Source organism: Argopecten irradians, chromosome 4 (assembly GCF_041381155.1).
Source record: "Argopecten irradians isolate NY chromosome 4, Ai_NY, whole genome shotgun sequence".
In the NCBI taxonomy this organism is placed as follows: Eukaryota; Metazoa; Mollusca; class Bivalvia; order Pectinida; family Pectinidae; genus Argopecten; species Argopecten irradians.
This window is the reverse complement of record NC_091137.1, coordinates 36,637,690-36,655,043: the sequence shown is the minus strand read 5'-3', so window position 1 is coordinate 36,655,043 and position 17,354 is coordinate 36,637,690. Positions and strand designations below refer to the sequence as shown.

Here is a 17,354-nt window from a genome sequence, read left to right as displayed (position 1 = left end):
ATGAATCGTCTAAAATAAGGAGAGGTCTGGTGTATAAGGAATAAAAGAGGGAGTCCTTTTACAAGGAATAATAGAGGCCCTTTTATAAGGAATAAGAGGGGGTTCTTTTGTAAGGAATAAGAGAGGCCGTTTTATAAGGAATAAAAGAAGGGTCCTTTTATAAGGAATAAGAGAGGCCGTTTTATAAGGAATAAAAGAAGGGTCCTTTTATAAGGAATAAGAAAGGCCCTTTTATAAAGAATAAGAGAGACCATTTTATAATGAATAAGAGAGGCCGTTTTATAAGGAATAAAACAAGGGTCCTTTTATAGGGAATAAGAGAGGCCCATTTATAAGGAATAAAAGAGGGGTCCTTTTATAAGGAACAAAAGAGGGGTCCTTTTATAACTTTTATAAGGAATAAAAGAGAGGCCCTTTTATAAGGAATAAGAGAGGGGTTCTTTTATATGGAATAAAAGAGAGGCCATTTTATAATGAATAAGAGTGGCCTTTTATAAGGAATAAAGCAAGGGTCCTTTTATAAGGAATGAGAGAGGCTCATTCATAAGGAATAAAAGAGGGGTCCTTTTATAAGGAATAAAAGAGTGGTCCTTTTATAAGGAAAAAGAGAGGCCCTTTTATAAGAAATAAAAGAGGGGCCCTTTTATAAGGAATAAAAGAGGGGTCCTTTTATAAGGAATAAAAGAGAGGCCCTTTTATAAGGAATAAAAGAGAGGCCCTTTTATAAGGAATAAGAGAGGGGTTCTTTTATATGGAATAAAAGAGAGGCCATTTTATAATGAATAAGAGTGGCCTTTTATAAGGAATAAAGCAAGGGTCCTTTTATAAGGAATGAGAGAGGCTCATTCATAAGGAATAAAAGAGGGGTCCTTTTATAAGGAATAAAAGAGGGGTCCTTTTATAAGGAATAAAAGAGAGGTCCTTTTATAAGGAATAAAAGAGGGGTCCTTTTATAAGGAATAAAAGAGAGGCCCTTTTATAAGGAATAAGAGAGGGGTTCTTTTATATGGAATAAAAGAGAGGTCCTTTTATAAGGAATAAAAGAGGGGTCCTTTTATAAGGAATAAAAGAGGGGTCCTTTTATAAGGAACAAAAGAGAGGCCCTTTTTATAAGGAATAAGAGAGGGGTTCTTTTATATGGAATAAAAGAGAGGCCTTTTATAAGGAATAAAAGTGGCCCTTTTATAAGGAATAAGAGGGGGTTCTTTTAAAGGAATAAGAGAGGGCCGTTTTATAAGGAATAAAAGAGGGTCCTTTTATAAGGAATAAGAGAGGCCCTTTTATAAGGAATAAAAGAGGGGTCCTTTTATAAGGAATAAGAGAGGCCCTTTTTATAAGGAAATAAAAGAGGGGTCCTTTTATAAGGAATAAAAGAGGGGTCCCTTTTATAAAGGAATAAGAGAGGCCTTTTATAAGGAATAAAAGAGGGGTCCTTTTATAAGGAATAAGAGAGGGCCCATTTATAAGGAATAAAAGAGGGGTCCTTTTATAAGAAAAAAAGAGGGGTCCTTTTATAAAGGAATAAAAGAGGGTCCTTTTATAAGGAATAAAGAGAGGTTCTTTTATATGGAATAAAAGAGAGGCAATTTTAAAAATAAGAGTGTCCGTTTTATAAGGAATAAAACAAGGGTCCTTTTATAAGGAATGAGAGAGGCCCATTTATAAGGAATAAAAGAGGGGTCCTTTTATAAAGGAATAAAAAGAGGGGTCCTTTTATAAGGAATAAGAGAGGCCCTTTTATAAGAAATAAAAGAGGGTCCTTTTATAAGGAACAAAAGAGGGGTCCTTTTATAATTATAAGGAATAAAAGAGAGGCCCTTTTATAAGGAATAAGAGAGGGGTTCTTTTATAATAAAAGGAAATAAATGAATAAGAGTGGCCGTTTTATAAGGAATAAAACAAGGGTCCTTTTATAAGGAATAAGAGAGGCCCATTTATAAGGAATAAAAGAGGGGTCCTTTTATAAGAATTTTTATAAGGAATATAAAAAGGGTCTTTTATAAGGATGGTCCTTTTATAAGGAATAAGAGAGGCCCTTTTATAAGAGAGGGGTCTTTAAATGGAAAAAAGGAGGGATAAGGCCTTTTATAAGGAATAAAACAGGGTCCTTTTATAAGGATATGAAGGAATAAAAGAGGGGTCCTTTTATAAGGAAAAAAGAGGGCCTTTTATAAGGAGAGAAAGATCCCTTTTATAAGGAATAAAGAGGTCCTTTTATAAGGAATAAAGGAGGGGTCCTTTTATAAGAATAAGAGAGGCCCTTTTATAAGTAAAAGAGGGGTCCTTTTTATAAGGAATAAGAGAGGGGTCCTTTTATATGGAATAAAAGAGAGGCCCTTTTATAAGGAATAAGAGAGGGTCCTTTTATAAGGAATAAACAAGGGTCCTTTTAAGGAATAAGAGAGCCATTTATAAGAATAAAGAGGGTCCTTTTATAAAGGAAAAAGAGGGGTCCTTTTAAAGGAATAAGGAGTGGGGTCCTTTTATATGGAATAAAAGAGAGGCATTTTATAAGAATAGAGTGAGGCCCTTATAAGGAATAAAACAAGGGGTCCTTTTATAAGGAATAAGAGGCCTTTTATAAGGAATAAAAGAGGGGTCCTTTTATAAGAAATAAAAGAGGGTCCTTTTAAACTAAAGGAAAAAAGAGAGGCCCTTTTATAAGGAATAAAGAGAGGGTTCTTTTATATGGAATAAAAGAGAGGCAATTTTATAATGAATAAGAGTGCCGTTTTATAAGGAATAAAACAAGGGTCCTTTTATAAGGAATGAGAGAGGCCCATTTATAAGGAATAAAAGAGGGGTCCTTTTATAAGGAATAAAAGAGGGGTCCTTTTATAAGAAAAGAGAGCCCTTTTATAAGGAATAAAAAGAGAGGCCCTTTTATAAGGAATAAGAGAGGGGTTCTTTTAAAGGAATAAAAGAGAGGCCCTTTTATAAGAATAAGAGAGGGGTCCTTTTATAAGGAATAAAAGGGGTCCTTTTATAAGGAATAAAAGAGGCCCTTTCATAAGGAATAAAAGAGGGTCCTTTTATAAGAATAAAAGAGGGTCTTTTATAAGGAACAAAAGAGGGGTTTTTATAAGGAATAAAAGAGAGGTCTTTTTATAAGGAATAAAAGAGGGCCCTTTTATAAGAAATAAAATAGTTTTTTTATAAGGAATAAAAGAGGGGTCCTTTTATAAGAATAAAAGAGAGGCCTTTTATAAGGAATAAAAGATGCCCTTTATAAGGAATAAGAGAGGAGTCCCTTTTATAAGAAAAAAAGAGGGGTCCTTTTATAAGGAATAAGAGAGGCCCTTTTATAAGGAATAAAGAGAGGGTCCTTTTATAAGGAATAAAGAGGCCCTTTATAAGGAATAAAAGAGGGGGGGTCCTTTTATAAGGAAATAAGAGAGGGTCCTTTTATAAGGAATAAAAGAGGGGTCCTTTTATATAAAGAGGGTTTAAAGGAATAAAAGAGGGTCCTTTTATAAGGAATAAAAGAGGGTCCTTTTATAAGGAATAATAAGATGCCCTTTTATAAGGAATAAGAGAGGCCCTTTTTAAGGAAATAGAAGGGGTCCTTTTATAAGGAATAAGAGAGGTCCTTTTTATAAGGAATACAAGAGAGTCTTTTATATGGAAAAAAGAGGGGTCCTGTTATAAGGAATAAGGAAGGCCCTTTTATAAGGAATCAAGAGGGGTCCTTTTATATGGAATAAGAGAGGCCCTTTTAATAAGGAATAAAAGAGGGGTCCTTTTATAAGGAATAAAAGAGGGGTCCTTTTATAAGTAATAACATAGTAATAAGAGATGCCCTTTTATAAAGGAATAAGAGAGGCCCTTTTTTAAGGAAATAGAAGGGTCCTTTTATAAGGAATAAGAGAGGCCCTTTTATATTGAATCAAAGAGGGGTCCGTTTACATGGAATAAAAGAGGGGTCCTTTTTATAGGGAATAAGAAAGAGACATTTTTATAAGGAATCGAAGAGAGAGACCCTTTATAAGAAATTTAAGAGGGGTCTTTTATAAGGAATAAAAGAGCATTATTTTTTAAAAGAAAGAAAGAGGGGTCCTATTATTTGCAATAATAATGTTACTTGAAATAAGCTCATAAAACAAGCCTGAACAATTTTTAAAAAAAATTACCCTTTCATAGAATATGACCTTATTTATGAATGTGATCTAGCAAGCCAATGTGACCCAAGGATGTTATCATCATAAGCAGGTTTTGTCAAGATTCACATGCAGTACTAAACATCGATCTCAAGCTATCAAATCATTAAAATCCTAGTTTTCAGGAAAATTATATAAGTTTTTAATGCTTAAATAGAACAAATGCTTAAGAAGGACACTTTGACCAACTTTTACAGAAAAAACTGCAAAATAATATTTTCTCTATTCTAATATTTAATAATTATTAGGACTTAAACAATAACAAGAGGTCCATGGGCCTTAACAGTTTCCTGATATTTGATACAAATTAGTTATGTGATTTACTAGCCAACAGATGTCTTTTGTTCACGAATTTCGAACATTTAGCTAATAGGTCTACATACGAAGTTTCAATAAGCTTAGTTAATATTAACTCAAGTTATCGCGTTCACAAGGTCCATTAATAATTATTAGTGCAAAGGGCAATAACTTCGTAAATTACTGTCGAATCACACTGATTTTTGAACTAGTTCGAGGTCTTTCGAATGTAAGTCTACAAACAAGCTCGATTTATATTTACTCAAGTAATCGCGTTCACAAGGAAATGTTAACTGGCGACGCACGAAAGATGAAGACGAATACAATTCTATCGCAATAGGTCACCATGACCTTTGGTCGGGTGACCTAAAAATGTGAATTTTCACCCATTGACCTTTAACCTCCGAAATTACCACTAGCCAAGAAAAAATCGAACCCATTGAATATGTCAATTCCACTACTCTAGATTCTTTAGGATATTTTGTTTTGGAAATATTTAGGAAACATGATATATAATTGGAACCAGTTTGTCAGATACATGAAGTATGAAATGGAACATTACAGTATTTTAGTGTACTAAGTACCAACCACTGACGTGGTTCAAGAATCTACTAATTTTTGTGTTATGGAGTCATTCATTATGTTCCAGAACGAAGCGACATGGGCCGTTTTCAATTATACTGTTTGACTGGTTGGACATACATATGTAGTTGTTCTTTTATTAATTAAATAAGGACCTTGTGATTTTATATTGTTTTCAGACGAGTCTTGGCAAAGACCTCACAGGCCTGTATCATAAACTGCAGGTCAGTCAGGAATTATACTTGAAATAATGACTTCAACCAACGGTCGAACCGAATAAACGAAAATGGCCATGGTGTATCTTGTGGAACCTATATAGACTACACTAAATACATGTACGACAATCCAGAGATGAAAATGGAACAAGAGGCCCAGAGTGCCTGTATCGCTCACCTGGTTTGTAATGCCAAGTAATGTTCTGAATACAAGTTCATTGTTTCTTTTCTGAAGGAATTTGAATATTTACCTCTAATTCCCCTATTGGGCCCCACTCTTTCTGCTCCAGGGGGGTCAAAGCCAAAATTTATACGAATTCTGTTAACCCCAAGGATGTTTCTGGCCAAATTTGGTCACAATCCATGCAGAACTCTAGGACAAGTAGCGATTTTTAGGATTTACCTCTAATTCCCCTAATGGGCCCCGCCTCTCCTGCCCCCAGGGGGGTCAGAGCCTAGGGGGGTCAGAGCCAAAATTTATACAAGTTTTGTTTCCTTTCCCCAAAGGATGTTTGTGGCCGAATTTGGTTACAATCAATGCAGAACTCTAGGACAGGTAGCGATTTATAGGATTTACCTCTATTTCCCCTATTGGGCCCGCCCCTCCTACCCCCGGGAGGTCAGAGCGAAAATTTATACAAGTTCTGTTCCCCTTCTCCCAAGGATGTGTCTGGCCAAATTTGGTTACAATCCATCCAGAACTCAAGGACAAGTAGCAATTTATAGGATTTACCTATATATCCCCTATTGGGCCCCGCCCCTCCTGGCCCCAGGGGGTTAGAGTCAAAATTTATATAAGTTCTTTTCCCCTTCCCCAAGGATGTTTCTGGCCAAATTTGGTTGCAATCCATGCAGAACTCTAGGACAAGTAGCGATTTATAGGATTTACCTCTATTACCCCTATTGGGCCCCGCCCCTCCTGCCCCAGGGGGGTCAGGGTCACCATTTATGCAAAATCTGATCCCCTTCCCCTAAGGAAGTTTCTGGCCAAATTTGGTTGCAATCCATGCAGAACTCTAGGACAAGTAGCGATTTATAGGATTTACCTCTATTACCCCTATTGGGCCCCGCCCCTCCTGCCCCAGGGGGGTCAGGGTCACCATTTATGCAAAATCTGATCCCCTTCCCCTAAGGAAGTTTCTGGCCAAATTTGGTTGCAATCCATGCAGAACTCTAGGACAAGTAGCGATTTATAGGATTTACCTCTATTACCCCTATTGGGCCCCGCCCCTCCTGCCCCAAGGGGGTCAGGGTCACCATTTATGCAAAATCTGATCCCCTTCCCCTAAGGAAGTTTCTGGCCAAATTTGGTTGCAATCCATGCAGAACTCTAGGACAAGTAGCGATTTATAGGATTTACCTCTATTACCCCTATTGGGCCCCGCCCCTCCTGCCCCAGGGGGGTCAGGGTCACCATTTATGCAAAATCTGATCCCCTTCCCCTAAGGAAGTTTCTGGCCAAATTTGGTTGCAAACCATGCAGAACTCTAGGACAAGTAGCGATTTATAGGATTTACCTCTATTACCCCTATTGGGCCCCGCCCCTCCTGCCCCAGGGGGGGGGGGTCAAGGTCACCATTTATGCAAAATCTGATCCCCTTCCCCTATGGAAGTTTCTGACCAAATTTTGTTAAAATCCATTATGACAAGTAGCGATTTTAAGGAAATGTTGACGGACGGACGGACGACGGACGCCGCGCCATGGCAAAAGCTCACCGGCCCTTCGGGCCAGGTGAGCTAAAAATCTGTAAAAGGCTGAAATTTATATTTTTTGGGAAAATTATATGGAATTACATGTACCAGGAACCTATTTTCTGAAAGTCAAAAAGGCTGAAATCAGCCAATCGGCTGAACATTAGGAAAAACGCGTCGAGTCCAGGGCATGGAATTTTCAGCTGATGCATTTAACTGGCCTATGCCACAGGGACATGATAATGGGTGACAATTTACATACATGTCCATGTATATTTGAGCTTATCTTGGTGTCCATCATCCTCGGTAATCCAGGGGTTCCGATCACTAACGGTCTCTACAATGGGTGTATAGTGATCGTAAGTGATCGGAACCCCTGGAGTATCGAGGATGAATGTTCATAGGTCCAAATATATGTAAACTGTAACTTATTCTCGGGTGCCTATGTCCTTTATCGATCGTACAGACGACTGTATCAGCCAAAAAACCGCTATATATTGTGTTTACCATCACATTAGCAATCGTTAAATGGATTAATACGTATTATCCACACGTGGGACCTGGAATACACAGCATAATGTATGCATTTGTTTGGGGTTTGCTTGAAGCTTCAATAACCATCAATTCAAGACGGTTCTTTCCTCTATATTTCATGTAGCAATAAGAACTATGAACACTAAAAATCAATATACATGTACATATTACTTGATGAAGTTAAGTTCAATTTAATACATGGACGCTCACGGCGAGAGGTGGTGTTGGTGGTGAGAGGTTGGGTGAAGTGGGTCCCAGGGGTTTTGACTCGGCCAAATACGAATGACGTTATGAAAAGTAACAAAGTAACGTCATTTTTTATTGGGTAAGATGTTTCGTGATCCTGGAGCTTGACTTTCTTTCGTGGCCTCCCATAGATTAGCCCATTTGTTGGAACAGTTGTGAAATACTCACCGTAGGTCAAAGGATTTTATCCGGATTACAAGGATTCGTTGTAGTACTATTGGATACAGGTGGCTTTGTATTTATTAAATACTAGTAAGCGTATACTTAGTGTCCCACAAGTATACCCAGATTCTCATTGTTCCTTTTCATTCATGAGAGAAAAAAATAATCTAGTAATAACGCGCAAGAATCTTGTAATAATAAGAATATTACGAGAATGAAAAACAAACCTCCAAGTACAAACACATTAATTCGTTAATCAATTCTCGTAATTACGAGTTTCGTTCAATACATGTTTTTTTTCCACACATATGGCGACCCTATTCCGCTTCCGTAATATCGTCGTTATTTGTGAATGAATCTGAACTGAGAAACTATATTTAAAACTATCGAGCTATATATCCGGATATGACGTTATTATATTGCCGGACCTTTGTGATTAGTTGTATTTAATAGCGGATGATAAGGATTAACTGAACTTCAGTTCCAAGGACAAAATACAACTTCGTGCGTCATAGAATGAAATATTGACAATCTATGTAACTATATATAGCATTGTAGACATTTTATCATAAAGCAATGTCTGACTAACATATACTTTTTCTGTATACTCGTACATCTAATGTAGGTTGAATAAATCGTACAGTTAGTTAAAGTGGTGTTTTGGTGTGTCTCATTGTGATAGCAGAATCCTTTGTTTAATTTATAGCGATACCGCACTGAATTGTACCTAAGGAGCGTCTAGTAGTCTCCATGATGGCTTCAATCTCATGCACATTATCTTTCTCATATTACACAAATCTACTGTAGCAAAATAATATATTTGAGCTTATTTTCCCGATCGGCAGATGTACCCCTGTACGAACCTAGTTTTTTTTCTATACACCCAAATAGTTAAATACAGGAGGATGACTTTGATGTGTTATGGAAGTTCAGTAATTTTCAGATGGTAAGGTAAGAACTAATATTTTAGCTTTAAAGATGCTCCACCGCCCACACACAGAGCATAAATGATATTCATCATTTGAACAATAATTGGTGTTTAATTGTGTATATATATGTCTAATTAACACAAAAAACAATACAAGATAACTTATTTTGCCTTTGGCGCATGCGTAATCAGTACTTTATTCCATATATGATATAGTGCCACGGCATTTTTTCGGGATGCAATTAATTATTTTTCATATATTTAATTTTAAATAAAAGCAGACGCTTAAACTTTTCAATGGTGGTAATGGTGTAAATTAAGTAACTTTTGTAACTGAAGAAAAACGCTAAATCGTCTACTCCTGTTTTTGATAGTGAAAAAATACCATTTGTCAGCGGTGGAACATCTTTAAACATCGATAAAAGAAAACGCATTTCGGTTTTGAAAGCATGATTTTTTAATTAAAAAAAACATGTAAAATTTCTCATTTTCTTGTTTTCAAAAATCATATCAAAGCAACAGAGGTTTCTCTCTGCCGTCAGTAAAGACAATGAGGGAGTTTCCAATCTTTATGTTTTTGACAGTAGTGTTCTTCCTTGGTGGCATTTGCAATTGCATATTATTCGCAGATAAATTGCTGACAATTTTAGGAAATTGTCTGATTTTTGAAGATTGGCTTATATTTCTATGAGATGTGTTTTGGACAATCAACTGCATAGACCAAGAGCTAGAAAACTGTCTCCAACGGACAGTGATAACTTCAACATAACCAAAAGAAAATTGTTAGTCTTCGAACTTTAATTCTGAAATAACTATTTGGTATTCGGTAGTAGTAAAATAATTTGAAGCTAGGACTACAATTGTACATGCTTTGACTTTAGAGACTTAATTATCCACCCCCCCCCCCCCCCCCCCCCCCAAAAAAAAAAAAAAAAAAAAAAACAAACTTAAAAGAATTTCTAATTGTACTTGAATCATTTATATCGTTGCGAGCTGCAAGCATGCAAACGGGGTTGCTCCGACGCAACCTCTATTTCTATATCCCAGTGTTCGGATGGACTTTCTACTTATGAGTATTTACTTGTTGTATTTCGTGTTTAAAATAACGTTTGTTGTTATACATATATATCTTTGTAAATAGTGAAAACATTTTTCACAGCAATGTGTTCAAATCATACAAAATTTTGCCAAAACGAAGGTTTCAAGGACAGCCGTGATGGATTCTTATATGAAGTGATAAGAACAAAATAAATATTCCATTTGGCAAAAGCATGTCGAATTATAATTTATAAACTGTACTTTAACAAACTTTGGTATATAAAATAAAAAAAATCCCTCTTTTTAGGAGGCAAAAGGGCTTTCAGTCTAAGGTTTCGTCACATTTACTATCTCCTAAATGACCAAAAAGCTTAGGATATGTAGCATTTGTAAGGAGGAACCTAACAGAAGAATCACAAAGCAATATGCAACATAATATAAATTCTTTCTCAGACTGTTTCAGTAAATTATTTTAACTTTCTCTTGATAGCACGTAACTGGTATATTATTTGTAATGAGAGAATTTTCAATATGTGTAACATGCAAATTATATCGTAAAACATCAAGGATTTGATGGCTCAGTCCTTTACTCTTACATATACTACAACACTTCAAATATAAATTCAACTTAAATATAGAATATACAAAAAACAAGATCGTTCTTTATTGTTTTACTACCAACATTATGTAGATTTTTTTAAATAATACATTACCGGCAAGATGAGACACTTATCATTGCTATGGTTGTAAAAAAAAATGCCACGTGACATTTTTATGAAGTTCTGTCTAACGACAATAGTTTGTTCACGTTGGAGCACACTTCATTCACAAGGATTAATCGAGTCAATAACCCCTGCTTTAACATAGCAGCAACTAACACGCAAGGTACACTTTATAGAGCTATCACATAGACATATAGAGTAGCAAAGACATCAAGCAGGAAACCCTGATGGTCATATCATTCTACAGCTCCCACTCTCCAACTTATTCTTGTATATCATGATTTTCTTCTACTTTTAAACTACAAAACAAACCCCTGTTGTAAGCAAACCTGATGAAGTCAGAAAAAAACTTCAAAAAGGTTGGTAGTAGGATTGTTCTGAAAACATACAAGATATATCTGTATACTTTTAAGTACGGCCAGAATTGTATTATTTCAAAACTGTTCCAGTTGTGTTTATATTCTAGCCATTTCTGAGTAGTATTTAAGAGACCTTAATAAATAATTCATCATTTCTTTAAAAAAACACCCCTTACCATACACGAGATGTAACTAAGCTTAGTTGAATCAACATTTTTTTTTTAATCAAAGTGTGATTAAACAGTATTTAGCGGATTAATATCGGTGACAATTGAGTGCAATTAGGTTTATATTCATACGCACATGCAATACATACGTTTACTGGTAGTCGAATTAGACGGAAAACAAGGCTGAGAATCTACCGAGTGGTGCAATAATAAAAACAATGGAAATACACAAAAGTGAAAACTGGAAATACCAGTATTCTTGATCATTGTATCAAGTAATACAATTTGAATTGCAGACGTTTATAAATAGAAATCTAGATACAGTATACTCTACTTTTAAAGCCATCAAATAACAACTGTCTTCAATGAATACATTTCCATTTTCTTTCCTGTTTGACCTAAAAATACTAGGCATACTGTGTATCTATGTGAACGTCTGCAAAGATGACAAGCAAATTGACATTGTAGTGGTCATTCACAGCCCAGTCAAAAATTATATCCATGCGAACTTCCACAAGTTTACGAGCAAATTGACATTGTAGAGGTCACCCAGAGTGCAATTGTCAATGTGAAAGTTTGCAAAGGCCACGAAAAAAGTAACATTTTTGATGTCACTTAGAGTCAAGCCAAACTAGTATATCCATGTAGACGGCTGTAAGGGTCACGAGCAAATGACACTTATCATCTTGGTTCATCAAAATAATCAGTATTTACAGATGTGATAATGACCAAAGTGAAGATAAAATGTCAAACGTTATGTTTCATAAGAGCACCAAAATATTAAGATTACAATCTCGATAAGATATCAACAGTTCCGGATCCCCATCCACCGATAACTAGACAAGGACCCTAACTTCCGGTTAAGTTCTTGTCGTTCCTGAACAGATGGCTGCACGTGACGTTTGCTTGTCTGACTCAGTCTGTTCACAATGTCGTCGATTTTCTGTCGACTCACTTTCTTTGATCCTTGGAACCGACCTGGATCCAGCTGACGTTGGGTTGCCACCGAATGAATTGTTACTTTTTTCCGCACAAATTTCTCTTCCACATTTACCCTTTTCTCGTTTCCAGAAGTTTCGCGTACACTACTGGTATATGTGGGCCGGGTGAGACGCGACACAATATTGTCCATCTCGTCCCTGGACACTTTCTTCTGTACGTCAAGGTAGTCTTCATAATCCTCGTTAAAGAACTGTCGTCTGCTCGCACTTTTTGGCCGAGTTTGTTTCGGCGTAGACAATTCTACAAGAAGTGAAGCAGTTGACTCCTTCCTTTTTTCTCCAGGAAAGATGAGACGATCATGTCGTTGAAATTTGTCCATAGTTTCATAACCATGCGCCTCCTTTGCTAGTTTCCCAATAGACTTAACGGGGGCCGATCGAGTGCGTGGTTCGGTGTCCTTCATAATGGCAACAATCGATCAGGGGCGACAACCAATTTAAATGGAGACACACCGGACGTTCTAAAACAACCCTCTCGTGCTTTTTGTCTTCTTTTGTCAAATAAATATCCGAGCAAGTTCTTGTTCTTTTTGACGATCCAATCGATGAAGTTTTTATCTTATTTTTAAAAGTTTAGATTTAACGATTTGCCAACAGACTGTATTCATAGGTATTTCCTGTGCATTGAACTCCGATACACGCAAATGATGACAGTGTTTGTTCACAATGTATATAGATGCTCCCGTCTAAATGGATCACTATGTTGACTTTGACAGACTCCCACTGGCATATCACCACTGAACCATCCCAATCTGGTAAAAGTGTTGACCAGGGTCAAGCACAGCATAACCCACAGTGCAGCCGATGTTAATCGAGTATAAACATCCGATATACTATTGATGAAGATGTTTCATAAATATTCATGACACATCTGACGATCCTAAATGTCAATATTTCTATAACACCTTAATTAGTTTACGTTCAGTCTTCCACACCATTCACTTGTTCGCAGAATGTAATGCAAATTTACAACTTAAGGCGAAGTCATGTACAATAATATTAATGTTCCCAATCAAAATGTTATCAAACATATTCTGCATCCGTCACTCTTTTTACAATCAACTCACCTCTGGCTCTTGACAATGTTTGAATGACATAGCCGATCTATATAGTCCGGCGTGTTAAAATCCATAGTAACGGGCTTACTCCACAATCCAACTTCCGTTCAGAAGAAGTGTCAACAATGACCAGGATCAATGAATGTCACATTTGTGAATACTTCTCTGACATCGATGTGGTTTATGAGTTAAGGAAATACCATAGATGAAAGTAAAATAAAATAAAACAGATGTCTTTTCATTCATATGGTTTGATTAATATGAACAAACTGCTATTTTATCGGCCACACACGGCTCCAACACCAACAGTGTACCTCGGTAGCTAAGCTTTCATCTAATTGTATCACAGTCATTTAAAGCTTATATCGTGTCGAAAAGCAATGAAATACTTTCCAATTTTTAAATATCCTTTCATAAGTACATTATCGCTATTGTTTGGTCACATAATACACAAAGGCTTTAACGTTTAGTCTAAGAGTGCCTAGGGGACTCTTGCGGTTGTGCTATGTTACAATATGGTCGCGGGTCAATGCTTTGTAAGAAAAAACTAAAATAGTTGGTCAGATTTTTTTCTGATAACTGCTTTCTCTATCAAACCTAACGGGTCATTAACTAATACCGAAGTTTCCCATGCTGCATGTTGTTAACTATAATCACAGTGTTATAGAGTAAGTGCACTTAAGGTGAGAAATCATCCTTTTACAACCAACGCAATCCGTTCATATTTAGACTTTTTTACGTCGCTACACGAGACTCTCAAGGCTGTAAGATCTATTTCCTAGTCTGCTATTACAATCGCTGGAGAGCTGGAGACTCTAATGGTACATGTATTCAGCTTATTGAAAACTATTTACCAGTACCGGAAATTGAACTCCGGCTGAAAACAGAGAAGGTCGAGCACTATGTCAGACACAAATGCCTCCAAAGTTTGACACGAGATATAAAAAAAATCTTTTAAAAGTCAGTCTAAGTGGGTTAAATTTACCATGGCCCAGTTTCATGAATATTTCTTAAATATAAGGATTTCCTTTACTGAAAATAAACCAAAGAAAAGCATTACAGATTTTAAGGAAGGCTTTTTAAGATGCTACCACTTACCATGGCCTAGTTTCACAAGCATTCCTAACTTTAAGGAATTCATTTTCTTCAAATTCTCCATAGAAATGCATTACAAATTTTGAGGGAGACTCCTTAAGTTAGGATTTTCTCATTAACTTCTGTAATGATTTCCTATGGAGACTTTAGTTGAGGAATTCCTTAAAGCTAAGAAATGTTCGTGGAACTGGGACCTGCATGTGATATATAGTATATATTTATAAGATAATTAAAACATATAACATATATAAATATTGTTATATTAACAAGGTAAGTGGATAGAAAGCTTTTATTTACTTATTGCTCTCAATTTTATAACAAATAAAAATACTTTCCTTTTATAGATATAAAGAACAGTATCAACACACAGATAAATATAGTAGGTAAATATAGAAAACTGGCGGTGGTATTGTTCCTTATTTAGATTTTTAGATATCACACAATAAATCATGAACCAACCGAAACAATAGAATTATATTCATAGATTTTTTTGACAAAGACATCAATGAAGTGGATCAAAAATAGAATTTGAGATTGTTTGGCGTTAAATAAGATCAATGGTTAACATTTATTTTTAGCCATTCAGCTACAGTACATACGAGTACTCATGCCCTCGTTAAGACATGATAAAGCCATTGTAATATGTATATTTTCAGAATCGAACACCTATACTCCACTACAATGAGCTATTTGAAGAGAAAAATTGAAAAGTATTGCAATTGAGGTAATGGTAAATTGTCCTGATTTTAAGATAATCCACCGTTGATTTATCCGAACAAAAAATATCCCTGATATTACATCATAGATATAAATATCCGGCAGACATACATTGATAAGAATCCCATGTTACCGGAACACAATGTTACATAATACCTTTGAATCAAAGTAAATGATAAGAAACATTGTTAGTGTATTATCAGTAATCCCTTTGTCGACTAGACGTCAAATGACCTTAATTAACATCTGTAGAATCATTTAAACGTGGTGTTTCAAAGAAGGATTAGTTTTAGTAATGACAGGTTTTAACCTGGATATCGGCGCATTACATAGGTAGATTTTCTTACAGCTACAAAAGGTATAACAGACGACGCATTAAAGTGATTATATAACGTAGAAAATTTATTTTTTAAAGTTTTTATCTTTTTATGCATTGTTCTATCATACCTTAAGAGTTTGAAAGAATATATAATAAAAAACCACTTACGAACAACATTAGCTATTTCGTCATTTTAAGAACTGTCAGAATGGTATGGACACAATAGAGTAGAGCTGTTCCATCCATAACTTGCCAATGTGAGTCTAGGGACACCATGTGGAGTTGTTTGGTCATTCTAGAAATCGTCAGTGATGTTAGGGACATCATACAGAGCTGTCTGGTCCGTATAGGACTCGCTACATCAGGAGTATTCATGATTTGAAACGAATGACACTAGATCTTAAATCTTAAGTGACATCATATAGAGCTGTCTGGTCCGTATAGGACTCATCAGTGATGTTAGGGACATCATATAGAGCTGTCTGGTCCGTCTAGGACTCATAAGTGATGTTAGGGACATCATATAGAGCTGTCTGGTCCGTCTAGGACTCATCAGTGATGTTAGGGACATCATATAGAGCTGTCTGGTCCGTCTAGGACTCATAAGTGATGTTATGGGGACATCATATAGAGCTGTCTGGTCCGTCTAGGACTCATCAGTGATGTTAGGGACATCATATAGAGCTGTCTGGTCCGTCTAGGACTCATCAGTGATGTTAGGGACATCATACAGAGCTGTCTGGTCCGTCTAGAACTCATCAGTGTTGTCGTCTAGGACATCATATAGAGCTGTCTGGTCCGTCTAGGACTCGCTACATCAGGAGTATTCATGATTTGAAACGATCTTAAATCTTAAGTGTCCAAAATATTTAAGACAAGTGATGAAGTGAAAAGTTTAAATGATTTTAGAAGGAATTTCCGAGTTTAAGATAAAAATGTTTCTCTAGCATTACTGTCGAGTTCTGAAATAGTCCGTTAAGAACGGAGAACGATACATTGTCGAATTTTAGAGAAAGAAAAAAAGAAAAAGAAAAAAAAATCAGCTGTATATAGAAGGACAAAACTACTGTTCGATGTCCCTAGCACCACTGGGCCCAGTTTCATCAACATTTCTTAACTTTCAGGAATCCTTTAACTTAAAATAAAAACAGAAGTTAAAGAAAACTAATTTAATATTTTCCCTCGACTACTTTTAGTGTTTTCTATGAAGAATTTTAAGTTGAGGAACGTTGAGGAGAGTCATGACTTGAAGAAATAGTCCACTGGTAAATTTTAGCAGATTTGTTTTTATGGTTTTTTTTTAATTTGAGTAATTTTTGAAAAATGCAATTTCTATACCTTATTCCTAAGTATTATATTATTTGTTATTTTGCAACCTTGTCATTATACTACTCACATGGATATTGCAAAAAATCAGATGAATGGGACTAAAATGATACAGATTCAATCATATAGTAATCATATCCTTTGTGCAGATCTAGAGAGAATGGCACCAGAATTAACTGCTCATCTTTTAGATGTTCATTTATATCGACGAAAGGAAATCATGACAACCAGAATGAACATAAAGGACTAGAATGACATTTTCTGTAAGAGCAGATGTTGTTATATACTCGATATTCCAGCGGTTACTGTATCTGTCGTTATATCCACTCTTGGGTTATGTATAATTGATTTTTGGATAAACTTAAGAGAACGAATGAAATCAAAAACAAGTGTACGAAATAAAGTTGATTTTTAATAACAATAAAACGATGTACTTTCCCACACTAAATATGAGCAGGATATAATTAGTCATTGATTGATATATATAACGTTTTGTTTTGACCATATCAATAATTATCACAGTTATGGCATATTGTATCACAGTGTAAATACAAACGCTATTGTCTTTTGACGTATATTTAGAACTAAATTGGCAATACGTAAATATAGTTTCCTTATCATTTCAATCACAAACCGAAGTGGACAAATATCAACATTTTCATCAACATCTATTGTTAACTAAAATCCAATATAACGATAGAACTATGATACTGATTGTTAGATATTTATCAATATCAAA

At 35.7% G+C, this 17,354-nt stretch overlaps 1 protein-coding gene across 1 annotated transcript; it reads right to left on the bottom strand.

The window, feature by feature from the left end:
* Positions 1–9,246: 9,246 nt before the first annotated feature.
* LOC138321516 (uncharacterized) lies at positions 9,247–13,471 on the bottom strand. The gene has a single exon (XM_069265254.1). The coding sequence runs from the start codon at positions 12,502–12,504 to the stop codon at positions 11,905–11,907; it is 600 nt and encodes a 199-aa protein (XP_069121355.1). The 5' UTR covers positions 12,505–13,471; the 3' UTR covers positions 9,247–11,904.
* Positions 13,472–17,354: the final 3,883 nt, after the last annotated feature.